The sequence below is a fragment of the Parasteatoda tepidariorum genome, chromosome 1 (genome assembly GCF_982258835.1).
Source record: "Parasteatoda tepidariorum strain Cologne lab strain chromosome 1, Ptep-v5.0, whole genome shotgun sequence".
In the NCBI taxonomy this organism is placed as follows: domain Eukaryota; kingdom Metazoa; phylum Arthropoda; class Arachnida; order Araneae; family Theridiidae; genus Parasteatoda; species Parasteatoda tepidariorum.
In genome coordinates this window covers 66,501,617-66,518,971 of record NC_141755.1, presented here as the reverse complement: position 1 = coordinate 66,518,971, position 17,355 = coordinate 66,501,617, and the positions used below count along the sequence as shown (strand labels likewise).

General features: G+C 29.2%; 1 protein-coding gene across 1 annotated transcript in view; it reads left to right on the top strand.

Annotated features, from left to right (window-relative positions):
• LOC107441085 (alpha-1,3-mannosyl-glycoprotein 4-beta-N-acetylglucosaminyltransferase B) overlaps positions 1-11,455 on the top strand; it is a 74,100-nt gene extending 62,645 nt beyond the window's left edge. The window contains exons 11-14 of the mRNA XM_087165615.1: positions 5,395-5,653; positions 6,817-7,014; positions 10,204-10,276; positions 11,302-11,455. Coding sequence (XP_087021741.1) covers positions 5,395-5,653; positions 6,817-6,921 — 364 coding nt within the window. The 3' untranslated portion in view covers positions 6,922-7,014; positions 10,204-10,276; positions 11,302-11,455. The remainder of the gene's footprint in view (positions 1-5,394; positions 5,654-6,816; positions 7,015-10,203; positions 10,277-11,301) is intronic.
• Positions 11,456-17,355: the final 5,900 nt, after the last annotated feature.

Genomic DNA, 17,355 nt, shown 5'->3' with positions numbered 1-17,355 from the left:
TTGAAATCTAAAATCAATGAGTAACTCTTTGGAGGTTGGTTATATCATTTGTTATTGATGGTTTTGATGTTTTTTACGTATTGTATAATTTCAGTAGATATTATGTCTCTTCTGTATTATTATACCAAACATCTTTTTGGATATTTTTAGCAATAATTCTTTATACAAGTAGTTGCTCATGCATTATTTATTTAATAATATGTTAACTCGACATTTTTAAAGTTAGTATATGAAGCTATTATACAGATTCAGTTAAATCTTCAGTATTTGTTTATTAGTCCTTGACGATAGTTAAATGTAGTCTCATAATAGGTTTTTATGAGGCTGAAAACTGATGCAATTTTGATATGAACTTTAAAGTTTTTTTTATCGAAAAGTGTCTTCAATTTCAAAAAGCTTAAATATTTTCCGACAGATTACAAGTTTGAATTTTGATTTTTAAAACATAGTATCAAAGCATTTTTTTTAAGAAACAAATCAATGGAATTATTATTTTTCCCACAAATAAATAAGCTAAAATTTTATATTACGTGAAACACATGAATACTATCCTTTGTTATCAAAACGCATTAGCAGTTTTCAAACTAATTGACAACGTCTTCTTTTACGTACTTATAGTTGTTTTTATACATAAGGGGAGTCTGAAGAGCTTGGTAAATAGAGCACCCTAAAATAAACACAAAAAAATAGGAACAGTAAAATAAACAAAAAAATGTAATAAGCATTTATTCCATTAAATCTGTTGAAAAAAAAAACGCTTTTGGTATCTGTCATAAAGCTGACGAATAAGGGTTGCTGTAGTGAGAAGTTGACGCGTGCAATTGCGTTAGAATGACTGCAGCTGTAGCAGCTCCTGTGAACAGAGATATAAAATACGTTAGGAGGCGTCAACGCATACGGCGTTCGATAATGAAATTTGCTCGTGGCAGAGGAAATTGATCGAAAATAAAGTCATGCTACACATAGATGAGACCAGATAGAAAAAAACAATTCATTTTTTGCAACAGGGAAGCACAACCAATTCAACACATTTCTGCAGTACTCTGACGAAATTACGGATAAGAATTGAAAGCAAGCTTCTAGATTTTCTCACTCAACAATAGATGCTTCTCCATCACAATATGTCCCTCGAAACTCAGACGATCTCAAAAATATTACATTGGGAACTGTTGGTACACTCCCCGTATTGTCCATATTTGTTTATCTGAGACTTCCACATCTTTGGGCCACTTAGGAGAGCATTATGGAGGACACGTTTTATTTGGACGACGAAGCGAATGAAGATGTCCTGAATTTCTTCAAACACAATCTTTCGATAGAAAAGGCATAGACCTGTTATATAAATAATTTACAACGCCCATAGCTATTTCTTTTGATTTGCAATAAAAGTATTCGTTTAATTGAACTTTTTTCTTTTCTCATTTTTGCAACCCTTATAATAAGACAGTAAAGACCTAATTAAAGACCGATCGAATCACAGATACCATACGTCTTAAATAAGTGCAGCGTGAAACTAGACAGTTGCTGAATTACAGAATTTGCTTGTGTAGTACAAATCTTGAATTTATTTACTTTTTTGTCAATAACAATTCCATGCAATTCTGAATTCCTTTGATATTTATCGAAGAACTTGCAACAGTGGTTGTTTAGGTGGATTCAGAAAATTGATGTTGTGGGTGGCCACATTTGATAAGTATCTAACCGAACATTGTTCGTCATATACAAGTTTCTTCTATAATATCTACGAGTTTCTACAAGTATCTTCTTGTAGGCGTATTTTTTTTCTCTTGGCATCAATTCCGAGCAGCTGGATTAACAATGTACGCATTTATTAGGTTATTTTATATGATCTATAGCAAAAGCTCAGAAAGTAAGGAAGCTTATCCGTTGTCCAGTTTTATCTTGATCCGAATAATCACCCATCACCCACACACCATTCGACTGCATGTGGCAGTTTAAAGAACTCAGTATTCTGACACTTTTTTTTTACTTAAATTCTTTTCATTGGCTTTTCCCTGCCTATTGAAAGGATTACATTCTTAACTTACATTGCTTTTAAACGATTCAATATTTCGCAAAACTGTTTTAGATAAACTAGTATAAAATGTTGAAATTGGATAATTTAGAATAGTTCAATGTTAATTTTGTTTTGACAAATTCAAAACATGAAGTAACGATCGATAAATTGCGAAACAAGAAAAAAGTAGGGATATTTTTAACCAAAGTATGTGCAGTATAAAATAAAGTGTATGTGCAGTTAAATAAATGAAATATGCTATGATGCACAAAAATCCAAAAAAGAGAGTAATGCTGCATGAAGCAACTTTAAGTTTAAACGAAGTTACGCTCCAATTATTAATTCACAAGTAAATTTTTTATTTTAATAATCTTCTTGGCCAGTTTCCCTGATTTGTATAAAAATACAATATTTATTATTTTTTAGATATTATTTTGACGTTAATGTTCGCATACGCGATATTTTATTACCATTTGCATATAAATTTGCATATGTTTCTCGTACTCTATGATATATTACTTCACTTCAAATAGTTCTTACCCTTCATATAGTCATTCATATAGTTCATGCTTTCAATTTCACTTCATATAGTACTTACCCTATTCTATAAACGCGCAATTGTACGCAGAAAAAAAATCTGTTTAAATTATTATTGTGTAGTATATAACCATTTCTTGCAAAAAAACAACAACATAATTTTGATTAACAGAATCAAAATTTACAGCTTTTAAACCATTCATTTGATAATTTCTCTGTTCCAGTGGTAATAGTTTACAGGAAATTTTTGTTTCCAAACTATTACACATTTAGTAGAAAATGAAAAACTGAATAGTAAATTTAACCAAATAAGTAATTCTCATGTCATCTTCTGTGGTATTATGATAAAATTACAAAATTTTACCACATTTAACAAAATTTATCATAAATTATAAAACTATAATTTATTGTTTACTTTACCAAACTCAGTACCGAAGAATTTCGTTAAAAATTGAAAATTTTTTTTGGTTCCTATAGAGCAAAAGGCACAGTAAAATGTATGATATTCTGGAAGATTTGACCATATTTTTTCTCAGTGTATTTAAAAAAAATGAAAAACACATACTAATTAGCAATTGAAATATTCTTTATTATTTTCCCAAAAATAACAAATAACTAATCTTATTAATTTTACTAAAAATTTGTACTCCATATTGTTTCAGCTGAAAATATAGTTTTAAAGAACAATATCTACACAACAATGACTTCCACGCCATATTTTGATCTCTACTTACTTTCGTTTCTATATAACATAAACTTAAGAGACAAGTTAAGTGGATCAAATGCGACAAATTTATGCAAAAGCGAGTTCCATCCTCTGAGAGTAAAAAGAGATTTTTAAAATCTTTTACGGAGAATTTCCCACTCAGCAAGAGTACTTGTTATCCCAAATCATCCAATTATGAAAACACATTTTGTAGCAGTAATAGTGGTCTTGTGGAGGCTTAATCTTTTAAGTCGTAGACAGCAGCATTTTCTGGAATTTGTGGTTACCAAATGATCAATCACAATAAATTTTGTAAATGGGATTAAGAAATACCGGTAATCGTCATCTCGGAGAGATAAATTAATTAGGAAAATATGCATCCCAACTTGCAAATTGTCAAGAAACTTGTATCTTCTTCGGATTAGTTATTAGACGTAGAAAGTGAGGGAGTGTTTTTCTTATTTTCTGTTGTACTTTTATATCATTGCAAATTATTAATCTTTCTAATACTTTAATAAGGAATAAATTTTGTGTGGACAGTTTTATATCATTCAACACTACAGAATTATTAGTTTTATTCCACTTTTTTCTTTTAAATCTAAGATTCAAAGTTCTAAATATGCATATTTTTCAAATTATAATTTGAAAATTACCATTTCTGCGCACTATTATTTTCTTTAATGAAACGAAAGCAATATTCTTTTATGAAGTATCTTTTCTGATGATTGAAAAGAGGCAAAGACATGCATAACGTTGCATCTTGTACGTTTTAGAAAAATGCTTGTTCTATAGCATATTTGTTAATTTATTTTGTTCATCGTAACTCGGTTACACATGAATGATGAAAGCCACTGTGTAGCATATAGAAGTAGCATTGCATGAAGTATATGTAGCCAGTACAATGTCAGAGCTTTCTTTTGTCGATCAGTTATTCATGTAAAGCAATAGTTAAGGGGGGTGATTATATTCAAACTTAACAGCATTTCGAAATTCAAACGAAAATTTTTATTTGACGGAGAACCTAGCCGGTAGCCTAGCACTCTGGAAATAATTATGCAATTATTGACCGACCGTTTCAAAAATGTGTCAAGAAAAAATAATCATAATTTCGCATCATGTGGAACACAGTATCATCTCTTGCTTGCTTACTGTCAGAGAGATTTGTACTTTGAGTATGAACAGACCACGGCAACTTCACGAATCCATCGAGTCTAGGAGTCTAGCTATTCACAAGACATTCTAAAAGTTGGTGATTGATCTATAACTTGATGAGCTGTTATTAAGTCATTAACTTGGTTCTTTCTTAATGGTCATTTAATTAATATGGTTACCATACTCAGAAGATTAAGCTAACTGAATAACAAGCATTCAATTAATCGGGTCTGCATTGTTTCAAGATAGTTTGAAGAACTTTCTGGATAGTTCAGATAAAGAACTTGATCTCATAAATTACCAAATCTGAATTTATAAAGGTTAGCTTTGAAAACATAATTGAAAGTACAAAAGCCAATACTTACATAACGTTCTGCCTATTAATTTGTTCTCTAGTAATATTCAGACTGTCAGAAAAATTTTTTGTGAGAACGCAAGCTCTGATCAAGCATATAAAACTTTCTGTGCCTGAGTTTTAACAAGCAGTTTTAGAATTGTGAAAAAAAAGAGGGGAAAAAAAGAATATATTGAGGATAAAGACATCGAAATCTATTCGGACAATTGACGAATTTTCCTTCAAACCGCATTTTTCTTATTTTCTTTTGCTCTCGTTACTTTCCGTATAAATTTCTGTGTCTGATTTTTTTTAATTAGAAATTGAATAAAGAACAGAAAAATAACTATGTCAAAATTGGAACAATATATAAATAACTTATTCGGCACTTCATATATGCCTAAATAAATGCCATTTAAAAAATATTAAAAAACTAAGATTAAAAAACAATTGTTTTTCTGTTTATCAGGGAAAAAGGTATTTTTTTTACTATTTTTTTCCTTTTCATTTTAAAAAATTAACTGGTAATATTTTGTGCCATTGTTTTTGACAGTAAAATAAATCATATAAATATTTGGTAAATAATTGGTAATATTTTGTATTATTGTTTTTGACAGTAAAATAAATTTTATAAATATTTCATTGCAGATATTTCTTTCGAAGCGGTTGCTCAGAGCATCCAGATGATATTTTAGTCAATGCATCAGTCCAAGTTCTTCCAGCAGTTAATCCGAAAATTCCAGAGTTGATACCTTATCCAAACACTTCTGATCGATTTTTGGTGGTTGGTGGATTTTCAGACAGTTCGGGTGTTGCAGATGGCTCTATAATACCCACTGTAGGCCCAGTTAAAACACTTCGAGTTCATATTGATGAAGATGTCAATCATTGGATTGCTTTGAGTGAAGTAAATATTTCTTTTTTTTTATTTTAAACGTAAATTAAAGCCATCTTGGTTATTAATTCAGGTTAGCACTGTTGACAAAATCAGATGAATTTATCCTAACTTCAACAATGTAATTTTTACTTTGCATTCGCAAATTAATTTTTAAATTTAGTTTATAGTTTTGGTTTTAGTAGAACGTCATGTTTTGCTTTTACTTGATCCAAGTTTATTTATTTTACACTAAACTCATTATGTTTTTTGACAGTTGAAATATTTTAAACTTTTCAGAGCTCATATATATGATTTCGTAATGTTGATTACCACTGATTTATGGATTTTTTAAACTTTTATTTCCGTACGAAGAGCAGATATTCAACTATTGTCCATTCAGATGAACCGGAAAGATGAACTAGATGTATATAAAAAAATAAGTAACTTGGGGGCATCAGTCACGTGCCTGCTTCGATAGAAGTGTCAAGCCTGATCAATGTTCTGGCAAACTTTTTTACCCATTGACAAAATGGGTCTTGTTTTAAATATCAAATCGATATTATTCAGTTCACATATGTTCTGTGGAAAAACAAAAATAGTATTTAAACGACTAACAGAAACTTATTGAGGAATTTTTATGGGTACATTATCGGCTTACATTCAATTATCTGATATAAAATTAGTATTAAAAAAATTTAGATTAGATGATAAAATATGAATGCATTACTTAAAACTCCATCAATATTTCATGTGGGTTTTCTTAAAACTCTCACTTTTTGAAGTATCTAATACACATATTTTTTTATTAAAAGCTCTTACGTATAAAAGCAATATCGGTTTTTGGGTCCCTATAAAATATACTCAGCTCCACGCAATATTACAACTAGTTTAAAATAATCTAACTATTGGAATTCCATGTTTTATAATAAATTCGCCCATAAAATTTATTTAGATTCATTATTCTCAGAGGCGACATTTTCTCTTTCTTACTTCATCAAATATTCATATTTATGCCATAAAGAACATAAAAGACATTCTCTCCTCAAAAGAAATCAATTTTCCAGAAACTCACATGTTATGCGTGTGTCTATTTTTTCCTCCAAAATTTATTCACCGGACAAGTTTTAAAAGCTCATAAAATATTTATTTACTGCCTTATATTAAAATTTAAGCCCGCTTATCTTTCTATTTAGATCATTTTGGAAGCTGCTCCGATGCAGGCTCTTATGGCTTCTGTCTACAATATCAGTTCCATCTTTGCTCCATTCTCTGCAACAAATGCGTCCGGGACATCATAAAGTCGGGAGACATAAAGCATTATCGTTTCGAGGTATCTACAACAGTAATGTATCAGGGGAGTTTTGTGAAAGGAATACACAAAATGTCAAAAGGTAAATTTGTGGTTTAATACCCGTTTTTAAATTATTAATTTGTTTTACAAAGTATAAAGTAATCGTTTCATAAAATACATGCGTGCTGCTCTTAAAGAAAACATTTACATTACTTATCTCAGAATGATTTTGCATTTTGATATCTTATAATGATGTGCTTTAATAAATACTGCCAAGAGATTTCGCAAGCATAATTTTTCATATGTTCCACCGATTTCTTTCTTAAATTGCGCTTGCTCATCTGTACTTTTTTGTATTGTATTGCCCATAAATGTATAGGGATAGCTCCTTAGATTAAGGGAAAATGATAATAATTTATCTGTTATGAATTCAGACCAAAATGTTTAACTTTGTTTTTATTTATTTATTTTACAACCGGCTTTGAACAGCCAACCCAATTCTAAATTTACGACTACCAGTGTTCAACTTCATAGCCTTGTAACTTTGAACCCAATCCAAAAGACAAGGGAAGTTCTGAAACAAGTATTAGAAGAAATTTGAAATTATTGTGAACTTTTAGATGGAACTAATCTGGCATTTGCGTTACATGTAGAGAAAAACCTCTCACAATTAGCCTGATGGTGAGTGGAACCAATGATGCATCTACCACTGAGGATATTTTTACATCAGCACTGTTGTCAGTGGAAACCAGAGCGTAAATTGTGTCGGTGCAAACCAGTGCGTAAAATCTATCTCATGAACCACTACGGCACAAAATATGTAACTTACAAATATATTTACATGATTTATGAGTAGACGAAAATAGGCCGAAGATAATTATATATCATTTATTTTTATTATTGAAAAGGCTTTCATTTCATATAATGTTTGTTTTTCGACATGGTGCATCTCTGTGTATGTTGCACACAGTAGAACGGGTTCTTGAATATAACACGGACAAATCAAGAATTAATTTTTTGGTAGGCGTATCAAACCCTCTGAAAAAATATCATGATGCGAATATTAATTTACTAATTAAATAAAGAAACACATCTTTTTTGATCTAATGGAAAAATTTAATTGATAATAATGACTGAATGTAAGAGATCGTTTCATTGAAGGAAAAAAACTGTAGTATTTCTTACCATCTATAAAGTTTGATCTTGCATTTTCAAAACTGCACGTTTCACTATTCATTATACTAGAATAACCTGTTTGATCCAGGGTATTGAGGCAGTTTAATGCACGGGCGTTGAGACCAATCGGTAAAATTGTACTACAATGTTCCTACTACACGCTACTCTCTCATTGAATAATATGAGAGGAATTGGTTTTTTGATGCGGGAAAGCTTGCAGTTAAAAGTTTGGAAAAAGCAGGAACTGACGCTCAAAGGGTTAAGGTTCAACATTTATGTGACCTATGTCACGATTGTCAGAATTTGATCGAAGTTGTATACTGAACACCTTTACTTTTTTTAACAAGCTCGGTATCTGTTACAGTAAAAGCCCGAACTCTAGTAAATTCTAAGTTTTACCGACAATATTTAAGATTTACAAGTATGCTTTAATAAAATCTGGAGTATGCATTAATATGATTCCATTTCTGGTTTTTACCTAGCCTTTGTGGTAAACCTTGGAGTTGCTGACACCTTTTGGTAAAACCTCGAAACGGGGGATTAGATGGAATGGTATTTTTCTGTTCTCCAGATGCATTTAGCATTGTTCCGTTAAAGTAGGTCGCAAAAAAGGTGCGAAAAGAACGGTGAGAAAATTCGCGCTTAACTTTAAAAAAAATCAGTATTGGCTGTAGCAGGCAAACGTATACCGCACAATAGCACTTAACCTTAAAAAAAAAAAGAAAGAAAGAAAAATATTTAAAAAAAATTAGTCCAGAGTATACCGGGAAGTGGATCTTAACCACTTCCCGGTATCCACTTAAAAAAACATTAATGTAGAGTATACAGGACAAATGTATACCAAGCAATGGCACGCGGATCCCGTAATTAATCAGATTATTAAAAATAATAATCAGCAGTTCGATTATTATTGATTGATTATTATGTTTATTATGGCCCCCTTTATGGTACTGATTGTATACAGTGTGCTTTAAAATAATTAAAAGGCACTTTAATTGAAAATATAAACAGTCAAAAAGAGCAAAATGAAGTATGATTTAAGATTATATCAACAGAACTTTCTTATAATTATTTATGAAAGAAGTATAAAAAATAGTAATAAATGATAATAATTATAAATGGTAATAATAATAAATGATAATAATTATAAATGTTAATAATAATAAATGATAATAATTATAAGTGGTAATAATAGTAAATGATAATAATAATAAATAATTATAGTAATAATAATAAATAATAATAATGATAATAAGCAAAGTAATATTTATAATATTTCACAAATAAGATCCCATGTGAGAAAGCAGAACTAATGTACAATTCTCTGTATAACAACTGAAGTCATTTGAATAAATTTCAAAAATAATTTTGTCATTTGTTTAAATAAAATTCCTCGTTTCGAGCCTTTACCGAAAGTTGTTAGTAAAGTCACCGCAAAGTCATGGTTTTACCGCAAAGTCATGGTAAAAGTCTAAAATTGAATCACAATAAACCCCATTTCATTCTTTTACCAAGCCGTTTTGATATTTTTTTAGAGCCTTAACCAATAGACCATCGTGGCTCACGCTTTATGTAAAAGATAAAATGGTACGTATAAACTGAATGTGACAGATGTATAATTGCCACCAGCAACACATATAGATACTTTTTAATTAAGTGTAGATAATAAAAAATCAATGAAAACTGCAAAAATTAACGAAAGACAAGCATCTGTAATTATACTACTTGGAGAGAAGACTCCTAGTATTGTAGACTTAACTGTAGCTTTTTTTAACTATAAATGCGTGTTTCGTAGGCTCGAAGCTAATTTGTTTGCGTGCAATTTTTAATCAGATGTCTCTCTTAACTTTTTTAGCGAGAGCTGAGGTTAGATTTCATGAACTATATATACCGAAAAATCAAACAAGAATTTTTATTTATTGGTTCCTTATGAGTTAATTTTAAGAAACAAATACTTATACAACATTTATACATTTTATTTTCAGTCAAATGAGCAATAATTAAGAGAAAAATGAGATTACATTTTTGTTATTCATTCCATTAATGAATGGTTTTAATCTAACCTACGTAATCAATCATCCAACATACTATAATATGTCTTAATACATTTTAGATCGGAAGATTATACAGCCAGAATATATTTTTGAATTTTTTCAGTGGTGTAATATTCGAAAGAAAAAATGAGGGTAAGTATAACTTATTATGCTTTATTATGACTGATAATACTGAAATAATGAGAAAAATTAGCTAATATTTATTATGCTTTATAAAATTTGACTTCAAAATCAACTAACAAATTTAATTTAAGAAAATTTAATCGGTTTAGAAATTTTCAAGTGAAAATAATGATATTTTAATGAAGAAAAAACATATAATCGCAGCTATTATAAAACATTTAAAGAGTTATTTCTTTACTCTCTCGTTTTGTCAATTATCATATTTAAAAATCTAGCAAAATATCATGCTGGTTTTTTAGTTGAATTAAAACATTTTAGTAGAGATTTTCTAAATATCTTCCAAGAACAAAATACTAAAATATTTACTAAACTATGTTTTCCAAAATACCATTACTGTTTAACTACTTTTATTTATCTAACTGCAGAAAGTTAACAAAACGCATAGAATCTCAAAGTGGTAGTGACATCAACCTTATTGCCTTATATTTTTTTATATTCCTGCATAAATTACTTGTTCCATTCTCTATACAGTTTTATATTTAAAGGAAACAGGATATTTCACGTTATTACCTCTATAAATGAGAGATTTTTTCTTCCTACTTTGGCGTACCATGGAAAGTAATATAAATGCAAAAAAAACGATTATTATTGCTGTTTAGCATGTTTTTATATTCTTATTTGTATTTTTGTAGCCTTTAAAAGCAGTAATTAAAACGAATTAAATGAATTATTGAAATTAATTTAAATTAATCTCTTTTATTACTATTTGATTAAAATTAAGAGGTAATTAAATTTAAAAATAAAACTATGAGACTAAAACAACACAACAAATTAAACAGAGAACAATGAATGTGCTCATGTATGCTAAGTTTAAAACCTTTTAGAAAATTAAAGCTTAAATATTTTCTTTATAATTTCCTCTTTACTTCTTTATAGCATGGGAGATTTCTGTAAGGTTTTTAAAAATATTGTTACCTATTATTTTTAATCCAAAATATTACTTTTTTTTGCAGTATTATTTATTATATTTTCAGGGATTCATAAAAAGAAGAAACCACTGAAAGCTTTTCAAAAAGCCCAAACAAAGAGAAACTGGACATTTTTTTTGAAGAAAGATTCCTAATATTATGTAAAATTGTGATAAATATTTAATAAATACTATACTAATAAAAACATTTTTATATTGTGTGTAAAATTTTTACTATGTCACAAAAGTATTAAAACAAACTGAAGCAAAATTATTAGTTACGTTTTTAAATTCATTGATAAAATTTTAATCAATTTCTAGCTTTCGAAAGCAATTTAAAGGAACTGGAATTTCGTAAATTGTTTAGAAATTTAAAATCAAAAAGACCAGAAAAATATTAAATTTTTGGGACAAAATGTTTGCTTTTTAAATATATTAAACAAAAATACTATTTTTTTTAAACATTTTTAATCCTTAACAATGCTAAACACTAGCTTTAAGTACACAATGTAATTCACTAGGAATGATGATTTAATTCTTATAGATATTACTATTACTATTGGAATTTTAATTCACAAACACGTATTGATAAGAAAATCATATAAATCAGCTTATTGTTTATCAAATTATATTTTTGGTAACTGCAGTTTTAATGTCTAAGAAAGAAGCCGGTCACAAAATTTCAATTAATTTAATATGATCTGTTCAGCTCTATTCTCCAAAAATATTCACTCTTTCGATTTTATTATTCATAAGTAAATTATATGGATAAATGAATGTTTCAGTAGTTTATAATTAAATTCTATTTTCAGAGGGAATTTTACAAAAAAAAATCTCAATTCATATTCTCATTCAGAGGAAAATGTTTTAACTAATAAAAGAGATAGTTCAAATTTCAGAAATTTTCTTATGATCTTTTAAATTAAATATGATATAAAATATTCTTAATTTATAAGATCGTTATGAATAATTTTAAGATAATATAGTACTAATAAGAATAAATTATGATTAATTAGCAATATTTACAATTAAAAATAATAAATATTTTAAAGGCTTTAATGTACATAGTCTTTGGTAAGCCATTTCTAACGGATTCCGTTTCGACGTTCTTGAAAATATGGAGATAAACAAATATGTCTAATGGAAGTTATAACTCATTTACGAAAACTAAGTTTTGCAACCCGAAGTGAATTTCGATTATTTGCTTTTTTTGGTATTATATAACTGCAAGTTGCAAAAGAATGATTATTCAGCATTTCAAGATTGAATCTAAATCTAAGAATAATTAATTTTATTTGAATAAGAATAATTTAATTCTTATATTAAGACATAATGTAATGTTTGCACATAAATTGTAAAAATGAATTTAGTTTACTTATTTATCTTAAAGTAATCTAGATTATCATATAATTCATATGGAATCTGTGCATATCATTTTAGTTCTTCTAGTATATAGGGCGAGGACATTTAATTAAAAAGAACACTGACATTATAAATTAAAATTTACGATTTATATAGAAAAATCTGAATTCGGAGAAAAATAGTGGTGTCCAGATCAAAGGCTAAACTATATTATCTGACTAACTATTGTTATTTGATAAACAATTTCTGTAATATTGTGGTTGCTAATGGCAACCAGTTGTTTCCATTATTTTACTTTCAAATTGGTTAATTTACTTTCATATGGTTGCCACCATCGTAACTGATTGATGACCAATTTTCAGTAAGCAGGTAACAGAAGTGTTATAAGCTTGTAAGACATGTATATATATATATATATATATATATATATATATATATATATATACACTGGTTATCATAAATTAAGGAAAATTCACAAAAATCGCGATAACTCAAGAAATTACACATGGAATTTTATGAAACTTACCCACAATATACAACACATAGTAAGGTATTAAACAACATAAAAAGAAATTATCAGACATTAATAGTAGTATAGAAATTAGCACATGTATAAAATAAACAAATTGGAAGTATCGGTTTGCAATAGAAAAAGTACCTTTAATATGGAATATGATTGCCTCTAGAAGCAATACAGCACAAACAGCGATGTGTGATGCTTTCAATTATGCGGTCTATCAGTTCAATAGGAAGTGAGAGCCATTGCTCTTGTAAAGCAGTTGCAAGCGGGGCAAGGGTCTGAGGGGGCGGATTGATGGCAGATACAAGCCTCCCTAGAGCATCCCAAACGTGCTCGATAGGATTCAAGTCCGGGGATCGAGCTGGCCACTCCATGCGAGTAATTGTTTCCTGTTGAAGATAATCATCAACAATGCGAGCTCTGTGTGGTCTTGCATTATCGTCCTGTAACAGGAAGCAATCACCAATTGCCCCGGCATATGGGCGCACATAAGCATCAAGGATGTTGTCTCGATAAACCTGAGCATTCACGGTTCCCCTTGGAAAGACATGGAGGTATGTGCGCCCTCCTAAGGATATGCCTCCCCAAACACAGACACTGCCTCTTCCGTATGCATCTCTTTCACGGATGTTTGATGGATGATAACGGGTCCCAGGTTCTCTCCATATCAAATAACGTCTACTGTCACTTTCTAGACTAAACCTGGACTCATCCGTAAAGAGAACAGGCCTCCATTGATCTGACGTCCAGTGGACATGTTGTCGGGCCCACTGCAAACGGTCTCTCCTATGGCGTGATGTGAGCGGCACGCAAATGGCTGGTCGTCTCGCATACAGACCACCTTCGTGGAGCCTTCTGCGCACAGTTGACGTTGACACCAACCTTCCGGTGGCTGCAGCAAGAGAGGATCTAAGATGTGTCGGAGTAGCGGTTCTATTCCTGCGTGCACTTAATGTCAAATATCGGTCATCGGCACTGGTCGTAACAGTTGGCCGTCCTTGACTGAACCTCCTAGATGCCGAATCTGTGGTTTGAAATTGCCTCCAAAGTCTATGAACCACAGATGGACTCACATTTAGCCATCTGGCCACTTCTGATTGACTCTGCCCTGCCTCTAATCTCCCGATGGCTCTCCATCGTAGTTCTTCAGGCAAATGATGCCTAGAGGTCATTATTACGAATTGGCTATCTCAGATTTTCAATGTCGCAATCACAGTAAAATTTGTGTGCTTTCTCTCAAACTTGGACTTTTATGCTCCAGGCAGATGACGTAAGCCGAGTGCAGCGCCACTAATTTGCATATTGCAATTTTACTCAGCTACTCTTAGTGGACAACATATGCAAATTTTGCACGGTTTGGCTTACTTTTGAAAGAGTTATCGCTATTTTTGTGATTTTTCCTTAATTTATGATAACCAGTGTATATATATATATATATATATATATACAATAAATAAATACAAAAAGGAGAAGAAGAAAAATAATAATAATAATTATTAAATAATAAAAATCAGGAAAATTAGAGATATAATATTTTTATCAGTTTGCACTAATTAAAAGATTGATTTTTATTAATTTATAATTTTTTTCCCTGATTTTTATTATTTTTATTATCATTTTTCTTTTTCCCTTTTTTTCATTGTTCTGTAATTTTTCCATTATATATATATATATATATATATATATATATATATATATATATATATATATATATATATATATATATATATATATATATATATATATATATATATATTGGAAAAATAGCATTGGAAAAAAAAGATTTCATTCAAAAAACGACACGATCATTTGTATTATTTTTTGAATGAATACTTCAAACAAAAAAATAAAAAAATATGTGTTCACCTTATACAAATTCTCGATCGTCCACTGATCCGCACCAAATTTTACGTAAATACGTTGGAAGGCAGGTTGGATCTAACTGTCTAGTTAAACACGCTCTCCAACTATCAATTAACCGGCTACATCCCTAAGAAGAAGTTGGCCGCAGAATTTGATAAATATCTTATAATATGAGAGATTTTCAAGTTTATATTTCGAATCAATCAAAAATTAGGTTTATCGCAAATCTGTAGGAATTTTTCATGTTTCGCTCCCTATGTTAGGTTATTGCAAGTAAAATCAGTGGTAATAATTTCGCAACATATTATGATGGTATCTCAGAATCCGGTTTTTAAAAGGTTTATTAAACCACGTGTTTCTTATTTTGATATTTACGCTTCTATAAACTATGTTTCGATATTTGTTTCTATATTTGTATTTCTATGCTTGTATATTTCCCTTAATTTGAATAATGGATACTCTACAATGGCTAATAAAAATATTTAACTTATCGATTAGGCCATAAAAAATTTAATTAACTTAAATTCTGAATATAAAATTTTAAATGATATTACATAGCTAAATTTCTATTTAAGTAAATTGAACTAACTGATATTATGAAAAATATAATAGTATGGAGCCCCACCGGAACATGCAACAATTAATAAAATAATAAAGTTTGTATATATTAAGAGCCATGGATTTGTAGTATGGTGATTGCAGGGAGCTGATCCGTTTCACATTGTGGTAAAAAGTGTATTACTCCAGTACATATATTAGACACACAAAATGTTGTAAATTCAAAGTTTATAACAGCTGTACTACTAGTATTTATTCATTTGATTAAGCCGTATTGGGTTAAATTGGTTTGGTGATTTTTTACTGCCTTCTAAATATAAACCTATATTAGTTCGTTCGTCAATAATTAGCATGAAAATAATGGTGTCATTACTATTACAAAAATTTGGTGATACGCATAAATTGAAATACAAAAAAAAGTTTTGTATTAAATATCTAAATAAATGGGATTAAGGTGCTTATTCATATACGAGAACGGAAAAAAAATTCCATATAGTCATTGATACCAATGAGGCTTAATTTTGTAATAGATATAAATTCGAAAAAAATATACTGCTATGTACTAAAAAGCTAAATTAATAGAGAAAAGGTACTTGCTTTTTTAATATTGAAGATATTAACGCTTACTTATTTTTTATAAAACTGCTATTATGGTAATTGTGGTTTTTTAATAAATAGTAACTAAACTAAAATTGAAACCAAGATATCTACTATTGGTATAATGGAAAAAGGTTTTTACTGCTCACCAAAAATGATATGCTTCAGAAAAAATTATTTGACTCAAGAAATTTATAACTATTAAGAGTTGACCTTAAGCAATAGCAGTATACCAAACGATACTGAATAAAATTAGCATGTATTTTGATGAAATAAACTTATAAACTTATATACGTGTTTTCTTTTTCAAATAATAAAATAAAAGCAATTTGTAATTGATTTATCTAAAATAATTGTATCGGCATATGTCTTTCAGTTTAGTGCATGATTTTGTAGTAATGATTAATACCGATCTATTGATTATTTTTGTTTTTTCATCTCGTAGGCAAGTATGAATATTTATCTAGTCTGTAATATAGCTAACTTCAATTCTTCAAAAACATGAAAAAGTGAAGTATTTGTTATTTTAGACTACGTATTTTATTCTACATTTCATTTAGACTCAAATCTAATACGTTATGAAGAAAATTGTTAGTTTTTTTTTAAATATTTAATTTTCTTGAATCGGCCTTGTAAAAAGCAAACTGAAATGAATAAATATACTGAATAGAATAAATGAATAAATATACTGAATTTAAATGACACTGGATATAATTAATCTGTATTTTGATGCAATGGACGTACTTTGATTAAATACTTTTGATTACGTACTGTAAAAACGTACTTTGATTAGTATAATGAAGTGAGATTGCTGGGAAGGGCAGAAAATAGTAATAAGTAAATAAAAAGTTACAAATTACTTTAGCTTTATGATTAGTGTTGGTTCGTTTGTGCAAACAAATAACGAACTATTGATTATTTTCTTTATTCACCCGGAGAGAAAGAAACAATATTCAGCTGATGGTTTAATAAACTGTATCTAGCAAATAAAATGTATCAGCTAATGATTAAATAAATATATTAAATAAATAAATGTGTAAATATTCTTTTTAACACCTAAACGAGTTTTGTTGCAAAATATTGCACAGAAATGCCTTTTTTTTCATTTAACTTAACCTTAAAATATTTTTAATTTATAACTTCGCGTTCTACTTAGGTTTTATTAAAGAACTATAGTATTAGTTCAAACATAAGTAAAAAAAAGAGATTTTTTAAACAGTA